This window comes from Balaenoptera ricei, chromosome 3, assembly GCF_028023285.1.
Source record: "Balaenoptera ricei isolate mBalRic1 chromosome 3, mBalRic1.hap2, whole genome shotgun sequence".
NCBI classification, from domain to species: Eukaryota; Metazoa; Chordata; class Mammalia; order Artiodactyla; family Balaenopteridae; genus Balaenoptera; species Balaenoptera ricei.
Window position 1 is genome coordinate 60,787,592 of NC_082641.1, and position 27,761 is coordinate 60,815,352.

General features: G+C 39.8%; 2 protein-coding genes across 3 annotated transcripts in view; one reads left to right on the forward strand and one right to left on the reverse strand.

Annotated features, from left to right (window-relative positions):
• Positions 1-27,761, forward strand: part of IQGAP2 (IQ motif containing GTPase activating protein 2) — a 295,945-nt gene that overhangs the window by 188,371 nt on the left and 79,813 nt on the right. For both annotated transcript variants that reach the window (XM_059916596.1, XM_059916597.1), the window contains 4 exons: positions 355-518; positions 3,515-3,675; positions 9,031-9,155; positions 16,762-16,925. In XM_059916596.1, coding sequence (XP_059772579.1) covers positions 355-518; positions 3,515-3,675; positions 9,031-9,155; positions 16,762-16,925 — 614 coding nt within the window. The remainder of the gene's footprint in view (positions 1-354; positions 519-3,514; positions 3,676-9,030; positions 9,156-16,761; positions 16,926-27,761) is intronic.
• On the reverse strand, positions 19,980-27,045 carry F2RL2 (coagulation factor II thrombin receptor like 2). Its single transcript, XM_059916599.1, has 2 exons — positions 26,807-27,045; positions 19,980-22,536 (listed from the first exon to the last, which is right to left on the reverse strand). Exons 1-2 carry the CDS (start codon positions 26,868-26,870, stop codon positions 21,464-21,466), a joined length of 1,137 nt encoding a protein of 378 aa, XP_059772582.1. The 5' UTR covers positions 26,871-27,045; the 3' UTR covers positions 19,980-21,463.

Here is a 27,761-nt window from a genome sequence, read left to right on the forward strand (position 1 = left end):
TCCCAAAGTGTGAAGTCCTCAGGAACTGAAGCACTGTGAAGGCTTCACGGGAGAGATGGTTCCAAAGCTGGTCCTGAAAGGAAGGATTTTGTAGGGAAGTCATGCTAGGCAGGAATAACCTCATAACTCCAGCTCTATCAATGCTGAGGTTCTTTTAGGGACTAGCTGCAAGGATTAGAGTGACTTCCAATTACAAGCTACCATTTCCAAGGCTTTGCTTACCATCCAACTACAGCTTTTCAGAGTTCATGGAAAGTAACTACTTAGGTTCTAATCCTTGGATATATGGGCTGGTTGGGTCAGGCTGCAGTGGGAAAGGCACAGGTTCTGACAGAATGTCACTCTGACCCTCAGGGCTCGCTGCAGTGGACCACATCAATGCTGTTATTCGGGAAGGTGACCCTGAGTACACACTGCTTGCACTGCAGAAACCAGAGGCCCAGCTGCCCACTGTTTATCCCTTTGCTGGTGCAATGTATCAGAACGAACTTTTCAACCTCCAGAAACAGAATGCCATGGTAAGTCAGAGGAGACTCCAGTTACGGAGATGTTAATTCTGAGTCCTAGCAACGAGGAGTGCTGTTGAGGAAAGGTGAGTGGGAGTAGTGTAGTGTCTTTAACTTGTACCAATCCCTGGTCTCATTGGCCTCCCTGTACCAATTCCACGGCCATCTTCCTCTTTAACTCCTGCTTTTCATCTCCTTAAAGAATCTGAGAGCATAGGTGGGAAATGCAGGCAGGGCTTTACACAAATACACGTTGAAAACTAGTTGTTCTCATTCTCTGTGTGATTTTTGAAGAACTTGGGATAAGTTAATAACTATATTGAAATATTTTTAAATATCTAATGTTTTTTGATACAGAAAAAAAAGCTCTGAATCTGCATTTCTAGAAATCTGCAACCAAGAACATTAGCACCATGGCTTTGATTTTTGTCAGTGTGTGCTCCTTGCAGTGCTAATAGTATTAAGCAGTAATAATCATATACGGTCACAGTAAATAAGAGCATATGCACTAGTACAGGATTAAGCCAAACAATGCAACAGAATGAACAGTACTAGAAGCAGCACCAAGAATTTCATATATGAAAGAGCTAATATTTCAAAGACATGGGGAAAAAAATGAAATCCTTAGAAGTATTTAACCATGTGGGAAAGAAAACATTACCTCACTACACATAACAGAATAAATTGCCGGTATGAAAGTTTAAGTGTAAAAAATAATTTAAAAATTAAAATTCTAAGGAAACATGGAAGGACAATGAATCTGAAAAGCAAAAACAGTACTGCTCCACCAAAAAAAACAAAAGAGGAGGAGGCCAAAAGCATAAACAGGCAATTCACAAGTATACCAAGATGTTTCACAGTATTATCTATAGTACTGAGAAGATACTACAGATATCTTCTATATCTATATAGAAGATAAACCACATTTAACTAATAACAGATTGCACACCCTACTGTTAAGTGGAAAAAATGAGATTGAAATATATAGCATTATCTTGTTTTTTATGATAAGAAAAGAAAAATAATTAAAAAACGAAAATCTCTATAAATGTTTGCATGAATTAAAAAGTAATAAAAGTAGGGGCTTCCTTGGTGGCTTAGTGGTTAAGAATCCACCTGCCAATGCAGGAACCCATTGAACACGGGTTCAATCCCTGGTCCAGGAAGATCCCACATGCCGCGGAGCAACTAAGCCCGTGTGCCGCAACTACTGAGCCTGCACTCTAGAGCTCATGAGCCACAACTACTGAGCCCACATGCTGCAACTACTGAAGCCTGTGCGCCTAGAGCCCATGCTCCACAATAGAGAAACCACCGCAATGAGAAGCCCACGCACTGCACAAAGAGTAGCCCCCGCTCACTGCAACTAGAGAAAGTGCACGCGTGGCAATGAAGACCCAATGCAGCCAAAACAATAAAAATTAAAAAAAAAAAAAGGTGGCATTCTTTATTTAAAAAAAATTAATAAAGTGTATGTCACTAAAGGGCTTGGGTAGTAAGGTTTGTTTTCTTATCCTTGCTTATTAAGACATGATTCTATAAATAGAAAGATACTAGAGTTGACCCTTAAACAACAGGGGTATGAACTGCGCATACCACTTATATGTGGATATTTTTCAATAGTAAGTACTATATTACCAAATGATACACAGTTAGTTGAATCCAGGGATGCAGTACCTCAGATATAGAGGGACAGGTATATGGAGGATTAATTATACGCAGATTTTGAACTGCGTGGAGGTCCAGCGCACCTAACCCCGGTGTTGCTCAGCGGTCAACTGTATTTTGTAATAAAAGAAAAATAAGTTATTTCCTTAAGCTGCATGTAGGTTCTCTTGATATTATTGTCCCTGTTTCTCTAGCTTTGAAACCCAAGGCTACTTACACTCTAGCACATTCATCCCTTTTTTCTTTATTTGTCCTTATCTTTTTGGCTGTGTACCACTTTAGATATTTGTGGTGAATCTCAAATGATTCCATTCTGCTCTTTACCTGTAATTTGATACCTTCCTTATATGTTAAACTCATAGTTAATGTAAGGTATTTGGATAAAATTTACATGTTCCCTATAAAAACCCTTCTTCCCATTTGCTTTGGAATGTAAAATTATGCTTTGTTAGTCTAAAATCAATTTGCTGAGAGATTTCTGTGGAGAATCAGCTATAATGCATTTTAATATAAACATTATATTATATATATGAAATATATTCTAAATGTAAAGATAGATATCAGGGTTTTTAAAAATTTGTTTTCATGCTCCATGTTCCTTCAGTATGATGGAAGAAATAACCCTTTTGAAGTTGGACCAAGTCAGTATAAAATGGTTAAAAGGAAGACAACATTGAAGGGGGAAAGTGTTCTGTAATCTGAGATGTACTTTTTAAGTAAGCCCAATCCTTACTTGCTTTTCATTAAGATTTACCTCACATTTCTTCAAATATCTAGACCTTAGAGTATATTTAAAAGTTTCTACCCATTTATAAAAACGTGACTTAGACTAACTTTTTTTGGAATTAGAATCAATATTCTTGACTTAAATACTTTGATTTACTTTTCTGGGGTTATCATCTTTAGGTGAAATTCTCACCTTTTCCTTATCCTTAGTTCAAACTGAAAATCATTAGCTATACTAATATCTTACCTTGCACTTGCAGGCAGTAACAATGTTATCTAATCTTTGGCTTCATTATTTGGTAAGATTGAGCCTGTTAGCAGCCAATATAATAGCTGCGAGTAGGAATCAGCTATGGCAATGCAGATGTTTGTGGAATCATAACTGAGGATTATAATTAACTCAGTGCCCAAAATGATCATCTCAGGAAAACCCAGAAGCCATTGACCTGTTCTTTAAAGCCAATGAAAGATAGGTGGCCAGGGAGCCCTCTTTGTCCTGGGTTCTCACAATCTTTGACTTTTCTTTATTCTTTGAAGTGTACATTCTGAACCCCCATCACATACACGGGCTGTGTAGATTTGGGGATCTTATGCTGCCATATGTTTTCCAACAGAACTACTTGGCCCATGAGGAGCTCTTGATTGCGGTGGAAATGCTATCTGCTGTAGCTTTACTAAACCAGGCCTTGGAGAGCAACGATCTTGTGTCTGTGCAGAATCAACTCAGAAGCCCAACAATGGGCTTCAACAATCTGGACGAGACATACGTGGAACGGTAAGGGAACATTTTCCAAAACTCCTTTCAATGCAGAAATATGTGTTTGGTAGATCTCACAAATGAAGGATTTGTTCCTTCCTGAAGCAATCCATATACCCATGTTTATTCTCTTGAAAGCTAGTCTACTTTGTTCTGAGAGTCCTTCTAATATTCAAATCCTTCTTCACAGTATTCCTTTTAGAGGAACCAAGAGTCTAAGGAGGATCATCCTGTGGCAGTTACTGACTGTCTTTGTCATTAGCAAAAATTATTTCATAGGCTAAAAATACATGTTGAAAGCATACCTTCCCTTGGGCTTCTTTTGGAAACGACAGAATGTAGAAGAGTTGGAAACAACTTTAATAATCATCCAGTCCAATTTTCTTGTTTTACTGATGAGGAAACTGGATCTGGATTTGTGGGCCCAGAGTAGGGCAGTTGGGCCCCAAACCCCATTCTTTTTTTTTTTTTTTTTTTTTAACATCTTTACTGGAGTATAATTGCTTTACAATATTGTGTTAGTTTCTGCTGTATAACAAAGTGAATCAGCTATATGTATACATATATCCCCATATCCTCTCCCTCTTGTGTCTCCCTCCCACCCTCCCCATCCCACCCCTCTAGGTGGTCACAAAGCACCGAGCTAATCTCCCTGTGCTATGCAGCTGCTTCCCACTAGCTATCTGTTTTACATTTGGTAGTGTATATGTGTCCATGCCACTCTCTCACTTCATCCCAGCTTACCCTTCCCCCTGCCCATGTCCTCAATTCCATTCTCTACATTCTTTTGATGATTAAACCAAAGGAATCCTGAGACCACAGTGGATCATGGCAGTGGGTAACGATCTGAACTTAGTGTCTTTTATTTCATGTTCCTGAAATAAACTACTAGATAGTATTGTTGATAGAATTATAAAACACTATAGCAGATCTAGAGAGAAAATTAAGGGGAGGGAATAAGGAGCCCATTAGAGATTAAGTAAGACAAAAGCCCAAGTTAAAATAAGTGAATTTCCAAAAATAAAAAAATTAAAAAAAAAAAAAAAGTGAATTTCCATCTTGGATTCTTGTGACCACCAGGGGGAGATGTCTGCATAGATCTTGACAAAAGCACTGTTGTCAAGATACTGGTTCTGGAACTGATGAAATAGGTAATTCTCTTGGGTCACGTACAGTTGTACAGGAAAAATTAAAAAGACTTGTTAGACTGTTTTTTAAATGGTGTTTAAAGTAGTAGAACAGTGGCTTTTCCTTGTTTTTAGTCATCTTGGAAAAACTGATGCTCTTACACTACTTAAATTTGACCACCTGTTCCTATAACCCCTCTGAGGTTATTTCCAAGGTAGTTTATTTCTACCTCCACTGTTTCTATTAATGGCACCATCCTCTCCTCCAAGCTTAGAAACTCGAGTTAACTTGAGTTTTCCTCTGACCCTCTGTGAGGCACCCTTGTGCTGGGAATAGCCTGCTCGCTTTTCTCCCTGACAGTAGCCAATATGTGTGCACAATACCTCTGCATAATGTTTCCATTTCCCAGCAACCACCTCATTTAGACGTTTTACCTTTGCTTTTGTAATAACCTCCAAATTGGTCTTACCCTGTCTTTTCTCTTCTCATTCATTCTTATGTAACTAGGCTTTGCTGCTCTCTCAGTGCTAGAGACGGTGGGAGTTGGTCACTCCCTTATGAAGCCTAATATTCTAATGAGGCTTGTTGATAAAATAATTATCAAGACACATATGGAGCATCCCTGGCCACTTTCCTCTAAATGACAGTACCCCCCCTCCCTCCAAATCACCCATTTTGATTTTCAAAAATCCTCTCTTCTCCCCATCCCAATTTACAAATAACCCATTAAGGAAATGGTCCCTAACCCCATTTGAGAACCAGTTTTATACCTGTGATTTTCAGCTGGGGCCACACATACTGCTTCAGAGTGCAAGTATTCTGTATGAAACACTTTTAAAATTTGTGTTTGTTTAAATAATCTTTAAAAAATTTCACTTAAGCACTTTCTGGGTCACCTGGGTGACCCAATACCGACATGAGATTCCAGGGCCCCCTTTGGTTCTTGTATTGAACATTCCAATGGCCCCAAGTGATTTTTCACAGCCTCAACACTTCAATTTCCATGTCAGCTTTTAACCCAGTTCTTGGAAGCCCAAGTTGGCCGGTGTTCAGGTTTAAGGAACACTGGGCCTCTCCCTTATGGTTGTACAACTTCTTCATAGTACACAGGTGCTGGGCAGGGGCCACCTGGATGAATTCTTACAAAGTCTCTACCAGTTTACCATGGCTTCTGCCCTTGGGGCTGTGTTTTCCCAGAAAGGTTCTTTTGTCCAATTCTCACAAGAGTGACATAGGGTTGGCATTGGGTCTAGGCATACACTGTTCCCAGATTAATTGTTCTAAAACGTAGCTCTGTTTATAATGCTCCTCTATTTGATTGTCCTCTGTTCTTATCTGAATTAACCCTCAGCGTGGTGTTCTGCCCTTTGCTCCAGCTACAACCCTCCTTGTATTTTACACTTCAGCCGAGATGGATCTGAACACACTCTGTTCATTCTGGCTTATCTGCTCCTATGCATGCTCCTCTCACCACCAGGAACGCGGTGCCTATCACCCATCTCTGCCTGGCACAGTAGTGGGGCTTCCAAGGCCTTCCTGCCATAGAGGATGCTTCCGTGAACTATTTGCATGCTTCTCCCACCCCAGCTAATGTCATCTGTTCTGAGAACTAGCACGATGTGGTTAAAGGAACATAACCTTGGAGCCAAAACTATCTAAGTTTGACTCTTGCTAGCTGGGCCCCTTTCTGTTCATCTATAAAGCACAAAAGCAAACACACACAACAAAAACACCTACTCTGCATCTGCAGAACAGTTCTGAGGATAAAGTGCTTGGTTCAGCGCCTGTCCCAGGCAAGATGCTCCACCACTAGGGGTTTCCTTCCACTTCTCCTTCCTTGGAACCCCGTTACTTCCACTCTTACGGACCGCCTCTAATTTTACGGCCTTTCCTATGCTCTGCTCTTACACCGTTTTGAGTTTTTTGTCATTTTATCTAATGGACTGAAAGCTCCTTGAAGTAAAGACTGCATCTTGTTCCTCCTAATCTCTCTATAGTGCCTGCCACAGGATTTGCAGATAGTTAGTGCTTAATAAGCATCTGCTGAACAAAACTGGAATCTTAATCTTCTCAAAGCTTCCCAAGTGTGTTAGAAAGGTAATCTTACTAGTCTATCCATAGCAGACACCGAAGAGAACTCTGAGAAAGGTGGGGAGGGAAAAGACATAGGCCTGTTCGGGTAAACTACTACAACATCCAAAGTTGATGCCTTTAGTGCTGGAGACTAATCCTTATATGGAAAGCCTATGGAACTATGTTGTGTTATTCATAAAATTTTTCCCTTTGGCTAGTCTTTGTTCATTTCTGAAGAAATGATAGGTGATTGTGGGTTTTGTTCTTTTTTCTGTGTTCATCCTTAAGCTTTTTCATTTTATTCCCATTGGGTCATCATTAAATGTCAGACGTGAAATGCCTGTAAGGATTTTGCACTTTCTTATAGAATGGTCCCCATCTATAAGGGATGCTAAAGAGTGCAAGTTGCCATTTATCCATATTGTCATTGTGGTCAGTATTATTTAGTATACGTTGCTACTAGTAAGTATAGAAGAGTATTTTCTTAGGTTTATAACTCTTGATAAGATGAAAATCTCACACAGGACACTGAAACAGTTTCAAGCCTGTGTTTGGTGATGCCTTGTTCAGGCACAGAGAATGAATCATCTCTCCCACTTCCTATTCTGAATGATGTTTTTCTCTCCCAAGCTACACTCAGTAGAAGACACCTCAGTGTCATCTTGGAGCATGCAGAACTTTGAGAAAATCTGTCACAATGAGAAAACAATTACAGACTCAATGTGATCTTACTTCTTTGAAGCTCTACTGTTAGCAAATCCGTAGGTTCTCTTCAGAAGTCATACTGCAGAGTGAATCAATATGTACATAGAGGATTGCTCTTTATTTCCCTGGTGTAAAGATGCACAAGCAAATTAAACTATTGAGTTTCTATACTTTGGGCTGGAATAGCTCACTCATGTTAGCTTATGGTTGTAACATTGGTTCTGTAGTTTTTAAATGGGAAAATTGATGATTGAGAAATGAAAGTTTCTTAGTAATATGTCAAGGTGGATCATCTTTTTTTCCTAAAATTTCTCAAGACAGGAAAAATAATCAGAGTGTTGACCAAACTCTATTTTCCAGAGGGCTGCACAGAGTGAGGAGGGTCAGGGATCAGAATGAGGGGTAAGGATGTAATGACAGTGAGTGGACACAGGACAGAGGTGGTGAAGAGCTGCTGTGAAGCCTGAGGAATGGACAGGTGAAGAGGAAACTAGGACGTTCTGGGTCAACTCATGCACCACCTCTTCAAGAAAACAGACAATGGGCTTCCCTGGTGGCGCAGTGGTTGAGAATCTGCCTGCCAATGCAGGGGACACGGGTTCGAGTCCTGGTCTGGGAAGATCCCACATGCCGCGGAGCAACAGGGCCCGTGAGCCACAACTACTGAGCCTGCACGTCTGGAGCCTGTGCTCCGCAACAAGAGAGGCCGCGATAGTGAGAGGCCCGTGCACCACGATGAAGAGTGGTCCCCGCTCGCCACAACTAGAGAAAGCCCTCGCACAGAAACGAAGACCCAACACAGCCAAAAATAAATAAATAAATAAATTTATTAAAAAGAAAACAGGCAGTGAAGATGTGTGTTATTCAGCAAGGTTTCTGGAACTGCATTTGCTTTTTATTTGATTTGTCACTGGAAGTATTAGGTCACAAGGTAACTCAGCTATGTTAGGGTTACAGTAAAAAAAAAAAAAGGCCACTCACGGCTTGGATTTGGGGAATGAACGAGAAAAAAAAAAAAAAAGGGACCCTTGATGGAAAGATTAGGAACCGTGGTAATTCCGAATTTTATCCCATAATACTCATCTGGAGACTAAGCAGAACCAAGACATACAAAGGGAAGGAAAAATAGTTACTAAAAAAAGCAAGTAATTTCACAGAGTTAAGAACGTTGAGGTTTTTTTGCTTGAGTTAAGTACAAGATTGGAACTTGAGGAACTTTCATTAAAAAGCATTTGTACCTTAAAGTATTTTTAAGGAAAAAAAACACCCTTAGTCTAAGTGACCTTGGTGTATGTTGAGAAAGCTGCACAAGACAATTTTACTTGCCTTTATCCTGTTTGTCTAACCTCATAACATCACATTGAGCCACATGTGTCAAACTTAAGATGCATGTCCAATTAAAGATGCATAACATGAACAAAGAATGAATGTCTCTGATTAGTATCATGCTTGTTTTCTCTTCTACAGTTACGCAAATGCACTACTCTCCATTAAACTGGAGGCCTTATCCCAAGGGCAAGATAGCTTAAGCTGGAATGAAATTCAGAATTGTATTGATATGGTTAATATTGAAATTCAAGAAGAAAATGACCGTAAGTATGGAACAGTTTCCTTCTCTAGTTATAGTGGGAGAATAAGGTAGCTGGACAGAACGGTCCTCTACATTAGGGCTGCCCTAGAGCCCTATGAGAGCACTCTCCCCTCACAAGTCTGTATGTATTTATATGTAAATGTTATTTTTGTACTACTGTCCCAACATGTTATAAACATTACAAAGCAAACATAAGACATAAAAGGATAGAATAAAGGTACATAAATACAAGTCCTAGTATTTTTCTATTTATTGGTACTTGAAAGATGACTGCTATAAATAACTCAGCTTTTTAAGCACTCAACTTTATTTTGACCTTTTATGTACATGGGCGTTTTTCTGAAATATGACACATGTTCCTGCCCTAAGAATAAATTGCAACACAGTCTAACTGTTGTTTTATGATCTCAAATCATGGTGATTTGCTGTGCTTCTAGAACTTAGGAGCTCTGAGCATGAAAGTGGACAATCCAAGAAGATGTGCGCTGAGACATGCTTTCTTGAATGTCAGCTTGCTTCCTTATCCTGCCTCTTACTTATAAAAACAGAGTGACGAATGGGGAGATCTGTAACTTAGGCAATGAGTATAATTGCTGCTTTGTGATCACACGACTTTCTGCTGCCTCTCTGCATTTTCTTTCAGTGAGGCATTTGGGGATCCCTGCCTCAGATGGCTGACACATCACCCACTTGGCTCTTTTCTGGCATGTTGGCTTGGGAGCTGGTAGTTCTTGCCAGATGTTAGTTATGAGGGAAGCACTAATTTAAGCAGACGTTCAACATCATCAGTTGGGGGGGGGCGTGGGGGACGACACTGGTGTGTGTGTCCTCTTACAAAGTTCAGGTCCCCAGCCTCCTGCCCTCCTGCCTTCCTCCTTGATCCTCCCCAGCTCCACACTCAGTCTCCAGTGATGGTTTGGGTGCTTTGGCTAATGCCACTCAGGGGTTGGCAAAACACAAAATCATGTTCCATCTTTGTTTTCTAACTTTTTCCTTATTCCTTGTGACAACATGCACAATCCAGGTTTGCTTTGGTGATTTATGTATGTCCTGCTTATACAGGTGAAGGTGCGTTAATTCTCAGTACTGAACAAGTGTAGTTTTACTCTCATTCTTGACATTGACAAGGGGGTGCGAGGAAGGACCTGCCACTTTTCGTCCCAGATTATCAGATAGAGCCTTTGCTTTTACCAGGAAAAGAAAAACAGTATCATGTGTATAACTTTGAAAGAAAGTGGTTTTTTGTAGGTGAATATTTTTAAGCAAAAATCTCTTTGGATTTGTATGGCATTTATCTAGGTAACTGTACTACTAAGTTGTTCTCCATGGGACATTTCACACGGCCATTATCACATTTCTTTTAAACATCTTGGCGTGAAGCGTATATGCCATAACCAGAATAGTAATTTTAGAGACTAATATTTCCTTTCTAGAATTTGGGGGACTTAATATAAAAGAGTTAACTTCTCTCTGTTTTGGTTTGTTGTTTTGTCAAAATGGGGTATTTTTGTTTAAAGTTCTTGAATTATTGAGTTTGATATCATGTGTTTAGGTAATTGCTTTAACAGCTAAATTAAAATAAATATACCATCGCAAGTAGGCCCGAATTGCACAATATAGAAATTAAATCATCTGGAAGAGCTGAGAACTTTTCATGGACATCTTGAAAGTGCATTACTCTCCCCATCCCACCCCTGCCACACACTCCAGAGTCTAATCCTATGTCTGAATTGTGGTGTGGATGAGGTATGTAGCTAATGGGAAATGATAAATGTGGAAGGTGAATTGAATGGAGAAGCTGCTAAATGCATTTCCTCAGATTTGGATGCTTTGCTGATTTCTTTCTTTTTTTTTTTTTTAATAAATTTATTTATTTATTTTTGGCTGTGTTGGGTCTTCGTTTCTGTGCGAGGGCTTTCTCTAGTTGTGGCAAACGGTGGCCACTCTTCATCGCGGTGCGCGGGCCTTTCAGTGTCATGGCCTCTCTTGTTGCGGGGCACAGGCTCCAGACGCGCAGGCTCAGTAGTTGTGGCTCACGGGCCCAGTTGCTCCGTGGCATGTGGGATCTTCCCAGACCAGGGCTCGAACCCGTGTCCCCTGCATTGGCAGGCAGATTCTCAACCACTGCGCCACCAGGGAAGCCTGCTTTGCTGATTTCTTAATGGAAAGTTTACTTTTCCCAGTTGAGCCTTAGAGGAGTATTATTTTAACCAGGTAACTTAGACAAGGAAGTTTTCTTCCTGTGAATTTTTGCTTTTTAAGTTTGGTAGGTACCATTCTTTGTCAGTTACCTCATCTGCTGTCTCAAATACAACACCTCTAAGGGAATGCCCACTCTCTCCTTGGACTAGAATGTTATAGTATCACATGATGATTTAAATCAGTGGGCCATGAACTGAGGCTCAGCAGTCTTTGCTCAAATGGGATTTTCTCTTTATTTTTAAACAGAGGAAGTGATGCAGATGGACCCAGGGGACTTATGGGAAGGTTTTTCAGCTCCTGTGAAGTCATTTACTATGACATCAGCAGCTTGTGTTCTTAGAAACACACCAAAAACTTAAGCAGGTGATTTCAATCAAGTCAGCTGGCATGCACTCATTCCCAGGTGATCAGCTGCTAGGAACACACATTCTCTTTCTTAGATGTAGTTCTGTAAAGATCATTTTTGGATGGGATGTTTAAAAGTATTTAGAACAGTTGACCCAAGGAGGTCAACCGACATAAGGGGTCAACTGTCATTTCCAGAGAATGATATAAGTATTCCATGCTCTCCAGTGTATAAATATTACGGGGTGAAATGATAATACCTTGTATGTGGGTAGTACTTAGACTTTCTCAAGTTCTTCCAATGTTTTGAGATAACCTGACTTGCATGTTAGAGAAGTATTTTTGCTGCTTCTTCCAACATATTGGAGTATTATAGTCTGAAATAATTTCTAGACATTTTAGATTGTCCCTTTTCTCCTACAGATTTTTTCATTCTTAGCAATGGTCTTTATGGGGTCATTCATTCAGGAGATACTTAGCTAAATATTTTACTTTAATTTGAATGTCAGATGAAGATACCTCTTAAAAATTAGAAGTATGTATTCTGTTTCATAGCATATCACATTTGTAGAGTGGCTTCTGATTGTTTTTGAAGAAAAATAACTGACAAAATGAGATAATGTTTGGCTTTAGGTGTGTTTATTTTCTAAGCTTACTGCTCATTAATGTTTAGTTTCTTCATTAATTCTTGTCCATGAGCACTCACTTGGGAAGCGGAAGCCCCCTGTTAGTATGTGAATGTATGTGTGTGTGTATGTGTACACATGTGTACATATATCCATGAATAATGCACCCATACATACATACACTATAGTATTTTATGACTAGATGATAGTTTATTTTTAAGAATAAGGCAGTATTGAGAAGTGACCTCCAAATAGATCCCTTGTACTAGACTTTCAGAAACTTTTCCAACTGCATGGCTTGGCTTCTGTGCTTCTCACTCCTGGACCTTACAGTCTATGTCCTAAGATCCTGTATGTAGTAGAGATAGTAGAAGGTTAAACTGGTGGATATGCTTATTCATCCTTTGGTGCATCCATGAATTAGGGTTCCAGATGTAATTTTACCAGCCCGCATTAGAGAATTTGTGACATTAATTAGCCACACTTGAACCTTAAAAATATCCCCAAACATGCATGACTTCGTTAATTTCTATGGAGCCGACCTACACTTGACAGCCACATGTGGCTATTTTAACTAATTAAAATTAAATAAAATGTAAAATGAAGTTGTTCAGTCATACTAGCCACATTTTTTTTTAACATCTTTATTGGAGTATAATTGCTTTACAATAGTGTGTTAGTTTCTGCTTTATAACAAAGTGAATCAGTTATACATATACATATATCCCCATATCTCTTCCCTCTTGCGTCTCCCTCCCTCCCACCCTCCCTATCCCACCCCTCTAGGTGGTCACAAAGCACCGAGCTGATCTCCCTGTGCTATGCGGCTGCTTCTCACTAGCTATCTATTTTACATTTGGTAATGTGTATATGTCCATGCCACTCTCTCACTTTGTCCCAGCTTACCCTTCCCCCTACCTGTGTCCTCAAGTCCATTCTCTGTCTGTGTTTTTATACCTGTCCTGCCCCTAGGTTCTTCAGAACCATTTTTTTTTTTTTTTTTTAGATTCCATATATATGTGTTAGCATATGGTATTTGTTTTTCTCTTTCTGACTTATTACTTCACTCTGTGTGACAGACTCTAGGTCCATCCACCTCGCTACAAATAACTCAATTTCATTTCTTTTTATGGCTGAGTAATATTCCATTGTATATATGTGCCACATCTTCTTTATCCATTCATCTGTCGATGGACACTTAGGTTGCTTCCATGTCCTGGCTATTGTAAAATAGAGCTGCAGTGAACATTGTGGTACATGACTCTTTCTGAATTATGGTTTTCTCAGGGTATATGCCCAGTAGTGGGATTGCTGGGTCGTATGGGAGTTCTATTTTTAGTTTTTTAAGGAACCTGCATACTGTTCTCCATAGTGGCTCATACTAGCCACATTTTAACTGCTCATTAGCTGCATGTGGCTACTGGCTACCATATTGGATGGCCCAGAACATTTTCATCATCACAGAACATTCCACTGGACAGCACTGGACTATACTGACCTTGAAAGTCACTCTGCTAACACTATAGGGAATTGTTTGGTTTTGAACTGTCTCTTTGGCATTCTTTACAGAGTGGTGAAGTAGAGTAAACCAAATAATAGAGTGTATATCCAAATCTCTTTGCACTTCCGTTTTCTTTTCTGTACATCTCTACATTAAATTCTTCCAGCTCTGCTATTCTATGGTTCCATCATCCAGTACTTTGGCATTATTATGTAAGTGAGGGTTACACTAGAAATGAGCATCTCTGCTGCTACTTGTATGTCAGATTATCTCCCCTTTTTATAACAGCTTTACTGGGATATAATTCATATACCATAAAATTCACCCTTTTATTGTGTTTTTATGGTAGTTTTTTATGTATTTAAAAAATTGTGCAGCCATCACTAGTATCTAAATTCAGAACATCTTCATCACCCCAAAAAGAAACTTTATACCCGTTAGCAGTCACTCCCTTTTCCCCCTCCCCCCATCCCCTGGCAACCACTCATCTACTTTTTTTCTATGGATTTTCCGATTCTGGATATTTCATATAAATAGAATCATGTAATATGGGGCCTTTTGTGTCTGGCTTCTTTCTCTTAGCATAATGTTTTCAAGGTTCATCCATGTTGTATCATGTATCATTATACTTCATATTCCTTTCTAGGTCAAGTAATATTCCATTCTAGGGATATACATTTGTTTATCCAGTCATCAGTCAATGGATATTTAGGTTGTTTCTACTTTTTAGCTGTTATAAATATTGCTTCTATAAAGATTCGAGTATAAGCTTTTGTGTGACTATATGGTTTCAGTTCTCTTGAGTATATACCTAGGAGTGGAACTGCTGGATCACATGGCAGTTGTATGTTTAATATGTTAAAGAACTGCCTGTTTACCAAGGTGACTACCATTTTCCATTCCCACCAACAACGTATGAGAGTTCCAGTTTCACCCCATCTTCACAGCACTTGTTATTGTCTTTTTTAATATAGCATCCTAGTGGTTATGAACTGGTATTTCGTTGTGATTTGGATTTGCATTTTCCTAATAACTAGTGATACTGAGCATCTTTTCATGTGCTTATTAACCATTTGTATATCTTCTTTAGAGAAATACCTGATCAAGTCCTTTACTTGTTTTAAATTTTTTTTCTCTTTCTGTTGAGTTGTTAAGAGTTCCTTATATAGTTATTATGCTTGTATATCAGGTATATAAGGTTTTTTATCAGATACAGGACTTGGAAGTATTTCCTCCCATTCTATAGATCGTCTTCACTTTTTTTGAGGGTGTCCTTGGAAACATAAAAGGTTTAATTTTTATTTATTTATTTATTTATTTTATTTATTTTTGGCTGCATTGGGTCTTTGTTGCTGCATGCGGGCTTTTCTCTAGTTGCAGCGAGCGGGGGCTACTCTTCGTTGTGGTGCACGGGCTTATGGCTGTGGCTTCTCTTGTTGCGGAGCATGGGCTCTAGGCACACGGCTTCAGTAGTTGTGTCACGCAGGCTCAGTAGTTGTGGCTCGCGGGCTCTAGAGCGCAGGTTCAGTAGTTGTGGTGCACGGGCTTAGTTGCTTCGTGGCATGTGAGATCTTCCTGGACCAGGGCTCGAACCCATGTCCCCTGCACTGGCAGGCAGATTCTTAACCACTGCACCACCAGAGAAGCCCAAAAGGTTTAATTTTTTATTGAAGTGTAGTTGATGTACGATATTGTATAAGTTACAGATGTTTAATACAGTGATTCACAATTTTTTTTTAAAGGTTATATTCTGTTTGTAGTTACGTTATGAGATTGGCTATATTGCCTATGTTGTACAATATATCCTTATAGTTTATTTTATACATAATAGTTTGTACCTCTTAAAGGTTTAATTTTTACAACATCCCATGTATTCGTTTCTTTTTTTTATTTATGTTTTTGGTGGTCACAGGTAAAAAGTATTGCCTAACACAAGACCACAAAGATTTACTCTTAAATTTCTTCTAAGAGATTAAAAAGTTATATTTTAAGCTTTTACGTCTAGGTTTATGATCCATATTGAGTTACTTTTTGTGTATGATGTGATGTAGGGAGTCCAACTTTATTCTTATGCAGTGGACATTCAGTTGTCTGTGCCATTTGTTATAAAGACTGTTATTTACCTGTTGCATTGTCTTGGCACCCTTGGTTAAAAATCAGTTGACTATACATGTAAAGGGTTATTTCTGAACTCTAAATTCTATTCCATTAATCTTTAAGTCTGTCTTTATGTCAGTACCATGCAGTATTAACTGTAGCTTTGTAGTAAATTTGAAATTGGGAAGAGTCCTCCAACTCTTTTCTTTTTTTCCAACATTGCATTGGTTATTTCTTGAACCCTTGCATTTCCATGTGAATTTTATAATCAGCTGGTCAATTTCTGTTTTGAAAAAAAAAGGCAGCTGGAATTTTGATAGGGGTTACACTGACTCTGTAGATCAATTTGAGTACTGCCATCTTATTAATATTAAGTCTTTTGATCCATGAACATGGGATGATTTTTCCCTTTATTTAGGTCTTTTTTTCCAACGGTGTTTCATAATTTTCAGTGTCTGTGTCTCATCCTTGTTTTGTTAAATTTATTCCTAAGTGTTTATTCTTTTTGTAATTGTAATGTATTTGTAATTGGAGTCTATTACGGAATTTTTCCTTAACTTCATTTTCAGATTGCACATTGCAAGTATAGAAAGATACAATTCATTTCTGTACATTGACCTACTATGTAAGCCTTAGCTGTACTTGTTTATTAGCTCTTGCAGTTTGTGTGTGTGTGTGTGTGTGTGTGTGTGTGTGTGTGTCTGTGTGTGTGTGTGTGTCTGTGTATGTGTGGTTTCTTCAGCCCCCGTTTCTAACTCAATCTTTGCTATAGGTCATTTGAGAAAACTGATAATGTACTATGACTTAAAAGGAAACTTTTTTTCTTCATTTTCTAGGAGTTGTAGCTGTAGGGTACATCAATGAAGCCATTGATGAAGGGGATCCTTTGAAAACCTTAGATAGTCTGCTGTTACCCACTGCTAGGATTAAAGATGTGGACCCAGACTCTGCCCAGCACTACCAGGATGTTTTATACCAGGCTAAAACACAGAAATTCGTGGTAAGTCTTAGTAGGTGTGTTTCTTTTAAATTTACAGACCAGGTTGGGGACAGAGGGGCAAGAGGGAGGATTTTTTTTACCCATTTTTCCTAAAGCTCATAATTTGCTTATCTATGTATGGATCAGATTACAAGTTAATAGGGCTGTTATTTTCCTGGTGTCAAACTAGCTCCAGAGCTGCTGACTGCTTCTACTCTTTCACTAAAAATGCACTTGTGGGTGAGTTCTTGTTCACAGTCCAAGTTATTGGATATTTACTGAGCACACACTGTATTCATGGTGCAGTATATAGCATCTGGTAGGGGAAAGGGGGATCCGAGGAACACATGATACCATTTGAATGTTCTGTCCTTATCCTCAGGATGCTTAGAAAGTTACTAAGACAGTGGGCATTCTCATATAGAATAGTTAAATAGCAGTAGAGGTGAGTATGTGGCAAAACGTCAAAACGAGGAATGCCCAGAGTGATTCAGAGATGGTTGGGATTTCTGTGAACTGGAGCCCTAAGGTAGGTTGGTGTGGAGATAGAACAGGAGCTGCTCCTGAAGGGTAAGGAAGAGTTGGTTTGGTGAGTGGGAAGCAGGATGATGCAGGCAGGTAATGGCAGGGCTAGATGGGTACCAGCTTGGTTTGTTCTAGGCACAGGAGGAAACTGACCTGGCCAGGTCCCACTGAAGAGCAGAGGGCTTTATCTGGCGGCAGAGCTTGTACCGTTGTTGTGAGACATCCCACAGATACTAGCCACTGTTGGAAGAACTGAGTGGAGAGGAAGACCTGTCACCTGATGCCACCTGGGACGTAACCACTTGTGGCTTGAATGCCAGGCCAGTGACTGGGAGAATGAGACTCCAACCTGGCCTCATGTCCCCAAACCCCTGGGGAGGAGAGTGGACCCTGTCAGCAAGGAGGACTGGGCCGCCCCCTGCTGTTTCCACTGATGTAGCTGTGGCTGTAGCACGTGACACAGCATTGAAAGCTAAAGGTATTAGCTTTGGAGACAGGCACCATTCACATCTTGGCTTTGCCACAAATTAGGTAGAGGTTTTAGTCAAGTCACCAAAAGTCTCTGTGCTTCGGTTTTCGCATGTGTAAAATGAGAATAATAGTACCTACCTTATAGGATTACGGTGAGGCTTAAATGATTACATAATATAATAAAGGAGTAATATATATTTATATTTTTACATATTAACATATAATTACATTGATTATAATGTGTGTATGTATAAGTGTAGAGCATTTGACGTGGAGCTTGTCACCCCAAAAAAGTGCTGAAATATTGTAGCTAGTATTTTTGTGGGCACTTCTGGCTGCCACACAGGTCAGTGGGTGGTGAGTGATGTCTTTGTCACAAGGTGTTTACTCGACACAGGTTTACTTTACTCTGTTCACAAGTTGGGATCTTCTGGGCGCAGGATAGAGAAAGACCTGGGTTTCTCTCTGCCAACAGCCACATGGGTGTTTGTCGTTAAGGTGAAACTAACTCCACAGACCTTTTATAGGCAAGCAGTGGAGGTCCCCTCCTGAGCGTCCCAATCTAAGGGCTCTAGGTGAAGATGGAATTCCACAGCACCTCTCCAGGGCACTCAGAAGCCTTGCTGGTGTCCATGCTGTGCCTCCTGTCTGTTGGGCATCCTTCCTAAGTGTGAAAGCAGTTCTTTAATAGTGTAATTAGAGCAGGGAATATGAGCCTAGGGATCTGAGTTAGAGCTCAGGCATTAAACCACTTTTGGCCTATAAAATTAGGAGCGTGAACTACACTGACAATAATTAAGGGATTAAAAACATTGCAGTAAGCAATGAGTCTGGTTTGGTTAAGTTGCCGATTTTAAACACAGATTCTCTTTCTCTGCCCATTAATTTTGAAACTTTGTTTTCTCAGCCCATTCTCTTTCCCTGGAAAAAAATCTGATTCTGTTATTTGGTGGGGTCTCTATTTGCTTTTTAACCTCTGCTGTTGTGATACCTGGAAATTTTCAGTTGTTTTTATGGGGCTGTTTCTGTGCTTTGCTTTCCAAAGGTCTAGCCTTGGAAAATAATAGAAGAAAATTACATTATTGGTATTGTCAATATAAAGTAAAGCTTGTGCCAAAGTATACAGCCATTAAAAGTCACGATGGATAACATCTTAATAGAATGCTCAGTTTTATCCAAGATTGAGGACAGTGGTGTAAGTTGGTGAGAATTCTTGGTCCTCGTTAACAGTCTTTCAAGTATAACCTTGTGTAGGCACCAAATTCCTTCCATCTCTTGAGAGGAAAGGCTGAGTAGTGGGCATGTTTGCATACACTTAACAGAGAGCACACTTTCTAGGTGTATTCACTAGAGGCAGTGAATTGTCAGCTATTTTTTGTTTTTTAATTTTTTTATTTTTTTAACATCTTTTTTGGAGTATAATTGCTTTACAATGGCATGTTAGTTTCTGCTGTATAACAAAGTGAATCAGCTATACATATACATATATCCCCATATCTCCTCCCTCTTGCGTCTCCCTCCCACCCTCCCTATCCCACCCCTCTAGGTGGTCACAAAGCACCAAGCTGATCTCCCTGTGCTATGTGGCTGCTTCCCACTAGCTATCTATTTTACACTTGGTAGTGTATATATGTCCGTGCCACTCTCTCACTTCGTCCCAGCTTACCCTTCCCCATCCCCGTGTTCTCAAGTCCATTCTCTACATGTGAGCTATTTTTAAATTGAAGGCTTTGCTTTAGAATTTTGGAAGGTATATGAATTATACACCCCCAAAGTTCTCTTTTCCTGCATGCATATTTACTGCATAAAAATTAAGTGTGCTTTTAACAGGTGAATAGTGTCGTATTTTTTCTATAGGTAAAACTGTGTTACAGTTTATGACTTTGTTTGCAGAAACCAGTTTCTTCCATTGAAGTTTTGGGCATCTTGAAACTTACTTGACTAGTTTTTCTTGCTTTGCTTTAGTGTTTATTTTTACTCTTCACATAACCACACAGATACTGTAAATGGCCTTCATGTGCATTTTTGCATTTTTTTAATCTGAGTCCAATGAAATAGGAAACTCTGCACACTCAAAAATAGGCATTTAAAATGTTTTTTTATTGTTTTGATAGGCACTACAAAGTATATGGTCAATGCACATTCCTACAGACTTGAAAATTCATCTCACAGTCCTTCATGCCCTTAACCACTGATATTCCACCTTCTGTCTAATCTCTAAACTAAGGGAAATATAGTCACTTCCCTACAGGAATGTACTGGGCATTTATAACAAAATTTCCCCATTTCCCCATTAAAAACTAGGTATAAGGACAAAAATAATGGAGTCATTATTTTAAATTTATAAATGACCTCATGAATATATCCTTAGCTTTCTTTCTTTCTTTTTTTTTTTTTTTAATATAGCCAACCAAAAATAATGTGCCATGTCATACGGAATACTTTGCCTTTTCAGTATGAATTTAATTGGCTTTCATGCTGTTTAGATGCTTTGGGATTTTATTCTTTCATTCATTCAGCCACATGATGTGCAAAGCATGGAGCCTGTCTCCACAGACCCTGGGAAGACTTGGGCCTGGCATTGCTACAAGAAGCTTAAGGAAGAGGACAGGCCCCTTCTCTACTACACATGGTGCTTAATAAGTGCTTATGGAATTAATATTTGTATATAAATGAGCCCTATATAAATGCCATAATAAAAATACCAAAAAATGCTTTGAAGGTTCAGGTGAGAAAAATGAACTCTGGCTAGAGAGTCAGGGAAGAATGGTCCTTTGAGGACTTTGAGTGTTGGGAAGAATTAAGGCAAACATATTAGAAATAGCTTCCCGGTTAGTGGCAGGGGCAAAGTGAGGAGAAGTCTAGATCACAGCAAAGCAAGAAGCTCAGCAGGTGCCTAGATCACATGCCAGGTTTTTTGGGAAATAAAGTTAGTGTTAGCCTGAATGCTAAGCTAAAGATTTATAATTCCAAAGCAGTGAATGGTCAATGGAGGTTTCTGAACTGGGGGTTTTGAGTGATGTATTCAAACTGGTATTTGAGGATGATTAATCTGGCAGTGGCCTGAGAAGTGGAGGATAGGCTGGCAGTGACGAACGGTTAGAAAGCAAAGGTGGGGCTAGGATAACGGACCCTACTGAGAGACATTACACACATAGAATCAGCTGATGAGGCAGTGACCAGCATGAGAACTGAAGGAGGCAGAAGAATTACAAATGACCCCAGACACTAAAACTGAGATCTTAGCTCCCCCCATGCTGCACCCTTGCCCCCCGTTCCATCCTCCTCCTCCAGATCATCTAGAATAGAAACCTCTTAGAAGTAGGGAAGATGGAGATTTAAAGAACTTGAAGTACCAGTCAGGCAGATAGAGATACCTTTTTCTCCTGAATTTTCATTCTTAAAATACTGATAGGGTTTTTTTTAAGTTACTGTTTATGTAATGTTTTATTTTGAAACACCATTTCTTAGGGCTCACAAATGGAGCTAGAGAATAGAGGTCCTTGCAGTATACATATGTTATCCCAAGAGTGTATGTTTTCACACATAGCTTTCCTTGTTCTCTAAGATGATTTCACCATTGTAAGGTAAGCCGTGGAGTGATCTGTGATTTTTGACATGAGAAAATAAAGGAATGGATCTAGGCAACTATTCAAGCTACCAAGGCACAAAGCTATGAGATAGATGAAGTATAAGCCATCGGCGTTGTTGTAGTAGTAGTTTGCGTGGTGAATAATGAGTATGATGTTGCTTGGAGCAAAGCAAATGGTAAAAATCACAAGAATGAGGAGACTCGCCTTAACATACCACAACCACCTACGATCTTTTGCATTAAGCGTCCAAATGATGGCTGTGTAGCAGTAGATGATGACCAGAAATGGAATTAAGAATCCAAAGAATGCCAAGGAGATGAAGTAGTAGAGTTGGAAGGGAGACGAGGACTCGCATGTGTTGTGGACATCATGGCAGGTGGTGATGTCCTGCTGGACAAGATAGTACTCCTGCTTCAGAATGAAAAATGGCAGCATATATAAGAAAACCGTTGTCCACACCAATCCACACGTTAGCAAGGCATAGGTGCGCTTGGGCAGTCCCCGGTAAGTGAAAGGATGGACAATGGCCAGGTAGCGGTTGATACTGATGCAGGCGAGGAGCAGAATGGAACAGTACATGTTGCCGTAGAAGATGACTGTGGTGGCCCGGCACATGACCTCTCCAAATACCCAGTTGTTCCCATTGAGATGGTATGCTATTCTAAAGGGCAGTGTAACGCAAAAAAGAAAGTCTGCAATGGCCAGGTTGGCGTAGAAGATGTTCATACGGATGGATCTGGTCCTGAAGAAGAGCATCCACAGGGTCACCACGTTGGCTGGCACACCTACTACAAACACCAGGATGTAGATGGCAGGTATCAGTCTGGTACTTAAAGAGCTGCTCAGGTACCTCATGGTAGCATTATTCACATGGAGATTTGAAACACTTTCTTCAGGGCACTTATTTTTTACAGTTGTGGTGGTTCCTGTCCAGCCTTCTATGGCAGAAAGGGGGAACTCTTCAAAAGAATTCGGGGGAGCTCCATGGAAGGTCTTAATGGGTAAGGTTGGCTTTGCCAAGTTGTCTGTATCACCTTCCATGCCTGTAATTGAAAAGAAATATTAACATATGATTTGTTGCTGAGTCATATCTGTGGTTCAGGAGACAATAAAACTAGATGTCTCATGCTACATAATTTCTGTAATGGTAGAATTTAGGGTCATTTTTATTTTAAAAAATCATTATAGATCAGGTAGTTAACAGGAATGCATTTAGTGTATATCATATGCCCCGGCAGCATGCTAACCCATGCAGGAACCCAAACTAGATGACAACTCCTTGTATGTAAGGAGTTTGTAATATTGATACTATAAGAGGAAACAAAAATAGCACCTCAGACCATTATAGGCTAACATCATATTGATTATAAACTGTATAGACTGTATAGATTATACACTCTTCAGACGAGAGTCAGTAGATTTAGATGTTTGAGCAAAGTGTCAAGGAAAAGATCAACATGAGCGAAGATGAGCAAGGTTCATAAAGAGGTGGAATTTAATAGAAGAATGAGATTCTGGTAGGTGATGAATGGGCAAAGGCGTTGTGTAGGCTGACATGGGATCTGGAAATATCAGATGAGTTGATTCAGCAAATGTTTATTGCATGTTTATATGCCAGTGATACCCAGTTTTAAATCAACGCCATCCCTGTCTTCAACTCTCAGACTAATGGAGAAGATGCACAAAAACACAGTCATATGCAAATAAGGTGCATCTGAGAGATGAAGTTGAAAGAGTAGGTTACAGCCAAATCTCTGAAGGGCCTGTAAACTGTACTAAGAAATCATGTGCGCATTCACAGATGCTGGAGTTGTACACAGACAAAATGATGAACAGAGGAATGGCCGTTGAGGTAGGCAGCATGATGGCTCCCCAAAGTTTCCATCTGCTAATGCCTAGAACCTGTAAATATGTTACCTTCTATGGCAAAAGGGCCTTTTGCAGATGTGCTTCAGGGTCTTGAGATGGAATGAGTATCCTGGATTGGTCAGTGGGCCAAATGTAATCATAAGACTCCTTATAACAGGAGGAGGAAAAGGGTCAAAGTTGGAGATACTGGAAAATGCTATGCTGCCGGCTTTGAAGGTCGAAGAAGGAGCCACGAGCCAAAGAATGCACATGCTTCTAGAGGCTGACCAGAGCAAGAAAACAGATTCTCCCCTGGAACCTCCTTGCTGACACCTCGATTTTAGGACCTGTGACCTTCAGAAATACAAAAAATCTGTGTTTTAAGCCACTAAGGTAGTGGAAATTTGTTACAGCAGCAATAGGAAACTAATATAATCATGATTTGATTTGTGTTTAAGATGACTTTGATGACAATGTAGAGAATAGGCTAAAAAGGTAAGAAATTAGAGGCAAGGGGGTCTGATTTGGAGGCTACTGTAGTCATTTTAAACTCAAGTTGGTGGGTTACAGAGCTAGAGCAATGGCATTGGAGAGGTAAAGATGAACACGTGAGACTCTATAACAGAGGCTCAGCGGGACTTGGCTCTGACTGGCTCTGGAAACGGTGCAGGAGAAGCAGGAAGCAGAAGTGACTGGGAGGTTTGTATTCTGGATGTCTTGGAGGAGAGATGGGTGGAACATGGGACGGGGCAGGGGACTGAGGGTGCAACACAGGGAGAAGCTAAGATCTTAGTTTTGAGTATTCCTGAGTTTGAATTGCTGGTGCAATATTAGAATGTAAAATGTCCCATGACAGGTTAGAAGACTTAAATGTGGAGTCCAAAATCTCAGGAGCCCAAATGAGAGTTATGGGTTTTTTTAGTCTGCGTGGAGACCATACTTTGATTTAGTGCTTGAATGCCCTAGGGAGAGATGTGAAAAGAAAGAACCCAAAGGCAGACTTGAGGGGAAATGCCAGATTTTAAGGGGAAAGGAGACAAAGGAAGAAAAATCAGAAGAGGAAATTGATAAAATGATTCCAGAAGTTGGAAATGAGAAAAAAGAAAAAGAGGATAGAAACAAATTACATACTATGAATATTTGGCTCTTACTGGCATGTTGATACTAATAATCGTAATTCATGAAAGAGTAATTTCAAAGACAAAATAAACCTTAACACTCAGACCTGCTTTTCACTGTGTAGTTTTCCGTAAGTTAATCCTTGACATGTAGAGAAAGTGGATTCTCTCACATTTCTAATGTTACCTTAGGATGAGCTTTTATGCTGAATATAAACCTAATACTTACATCGATTTAAAATGCCATTGCTCTGCCAGTTACCTCTTTTCACACGAGCTCTGAATTCCTGCATGTTGAATCCTTGAGGTTAGTATTTAGTAACCTGGCTCTCATTCAAAGCCAGTTTCTCTTCCTGCTTTCATCTCTACCAGTTCACTCCCCGGTGAAATTGAAGCCTCCCTCAGAACCTGGAGATGGCACAAACTGAATCTGGGGTGTAACGCAGAGGGAGAGTGTCGCTGAACAAGCAAGGATGAGGGGGTGGTCAGGTGTCCTTAAGGGAAGAAAGATTAGAGAAAAGGGGAGAGAAATCGGGGAAGTGGCATTCTTCTGTGCCAGTGTGTAGATGTGAACTTAGAAGGCATGTTGTGTGATACTCGAGTACAGCCGCTCAAATCCTGCTGCGCACTTTGGCATTTTGGAAAATCCTTGCATCTGACATCACCCACAGAGAAGTGCCTTTCCAGACAGGCACAAAGCTGAAAAATGTGGGCTGCAAAACATGCTATACGAGTTATGTCCCTTCAGGATCTGATAAGAGAGCTGTTGAAACCAGAGTGTTTGTCACTGTTCAGAAAATTCCAGCGATTGAGCAAGACATCATCATGCCTGAAAACATGCTAAACAGTGACTCTGTGAACAAGCCTTGATTCCATTTCCATGAGAATTCTGGCTCTTTTATTCCTTAGGGCCTAGTTTTCCTTAAGAAATAGTACTTGTTAAATTACATATATATTTTGTCATTTATTTGAGTTTTTTATGCAGGTTTATTTGGCATGATGTTTCTGAAATGTTTTTCAACCTGAGAAAAGGCCTTGGAGAGGGACTGATCCCCAAAGGGAACAGACTTCAGCCACTAAATAACGGGGTCGTCCTTCACATTTCTCCCCAACCCCTACTGACGAAAGCAAATTCACTGCCTTTCACTTTGTCACCTTTTCTTAAAAATAATTTTTTAAACTGAAGTATAGTTAATTTACAGTGTTGTGTTAGTTTTAAGTGTACAGCGAAGTGATTGTTTTATATACATAAAATATATATTTTATATATATTCTCTTTCAGATTCTTTTCCATTATAGGTTGTTATAAGATACTGAGTATAGTTCCCCATGCTATACAGTAGGTCCTTGTTGTTTACCTATATTATATATAGGAGTGTGTATATGTTAATCCCAAGCTCCTAATTGATCTCCCCCACTCCCCCGCTATCCCATTACTTTGTCACCTTTTAAATTCCCCCCTTTTCACGTCCACCAAACCCCACCAGCACCTTGAAGGAACCACCTCCCCAAACCCCTTTCTTTTGCTCTTCTGCTTCATTTTGGTTCATCCACTCCCGGAAAGAGCACTCAGTCATCTGTAAATCTCACACAAGCTACTGCTCTCTGCTGGTTCTCTCAGCGCTGTCCTTCAGCCACCTTAGTCATTCCAACTATCAGTGTAAGCAGCATTCCTTTATAGAGCCTTGGCTTTTTAAATTTTTATTCCGCGCCCCCCCCCCCATTGTCATTTCTTCCCTTCAGCTCTCCTGTTCCTAAAATGTTGGCTGGGGTAGGACCCCAACAGTAAGGGGGTTGTGGATACCCCTATCCAAAGTGATTACTTTTAGAGCAAGCAGGAGGTTACAGGCTAACATTGTATTGCGTGAAATAGGAAACACATATTTCTTTTGGGAAGCACAAATTCATTAGCATAACTGATTACTGAAAGCAGACCACTCCGTCTATCAGGGAGTATTCTCGTTTCCCCCATTTGTGGCTCACCAGGAGGTATAAACATAGGATTTTTAAAATCTCTTAAAAAAATGTTATCTTTGCCAAATCAGAGGAAATTCTTAGAAAATCAAAAACTTTTAAAGAAAACTGATTCTTGACTTAATTGTAGAGATCTAACATCTTGACTATGCCACAAAATTTTAAATATCAGCAGAGAACACTTAGTCTTTGACAAGATTGGAATAGTGAACAGACTATATCTCTTCACGTCCATGATTCCACCTTTTAATAACTAAGATCAAACTCTGCCTTTGGCAGTGCAATTTGTGTGAAATGTAAAAGAGATTAGATTCAGTTGACTCTTGGGACATGAACCAGCCTTCCCACTCTACCCCATAAGAAAAGAGCTTACCACTTTGACAGGAAGCAGGTGACAGAAGCAGTGTTCCAACAGCTACAAAGATGACAGCTTTCATCTTGATGATCTGAGCCCCGTTTCTCAAATGTTTAAAATTAGGGAGTATGGTTTCACTTTGGTTCCATGTGTTGGCACCAATTGGAAACCTGGTTCTCTCTGTAGAAGCGTGTTCTCTTGTGCTCTGCAGACAGGAAGCTTGCCAGGGTCCTCTGCAGGGAAAGGGTGTGACAGCACTCATGTTTCAGTGTGCATGACTCAGCCTGAGCCTCTGAGCATGTTACGTTATCCCCGGAGAAAGTCACTAACTCCTCCCTACCCTTCATAGTCCATTCTGGAGAGAAGCTGTAATTCCCACCCAGTGAATTTATGTGCATTGAATGAATGCCATTAAGAACAGTCCTTGACAGAAGTAAGCTGGAAACAGATGCTGAGCAGCAGTTAGATTTGAATCTGTCCCATATCTCATTTTTACCCAGTTTAAAAATGAAGTTCTAGAGTGTCATTTCTACTTAGTAATTGAGCTGTCAGAAATTATCCTTTCCTTTATCCTTTCAGCTATTTTAAATCTTAATTCTTAAACTCATTATGTAATTGTAAACTAAATGAATCATGGAAAGCAAACTTTTTTTTAAGAAGTTAAGATTGTTTTAAGCTCTTGATTACTTTGAAAATTCTCCTTCAGTGTCACATTAGTCTGAATTTGTCATCAATGCTTGGCCAAAACTTGGTTTCATTGTGTTTTGTTTTGCCACAGCTAAACATATTCTAAGCCATTCAATAATTCAATAGGGTCAGATAACTAGGAACCCCCGCCCAAAAACACTGTTTGATTAAACTAAAATCGTAATACAACATTAAAACACAGAGGACTGCCTTTATCCCATGGGTATTGGTGAGCAGGTTTACAGTAAGCTTTTTTTTCTTAACTGTGGTAAAATGTACATAACAT

Bases quoted from the DNA above. Each gene is read 5' to 3' on its own strand.
- F2RL2 (XM_059916599.1), bottom strand. From the start codon at position 26,870: ATGAAAGCTGTCATCTTTGTAGCTGTTGGAACACTGCTTCTGTCACCT. The intron at 22,537-26,806 runs GTAAGCTCTTTT...TTTCAATTACAG, and splicing joins ACCTGCTTCCTGTCAAAGTG to GCATGGAAGGTGATACAGAC.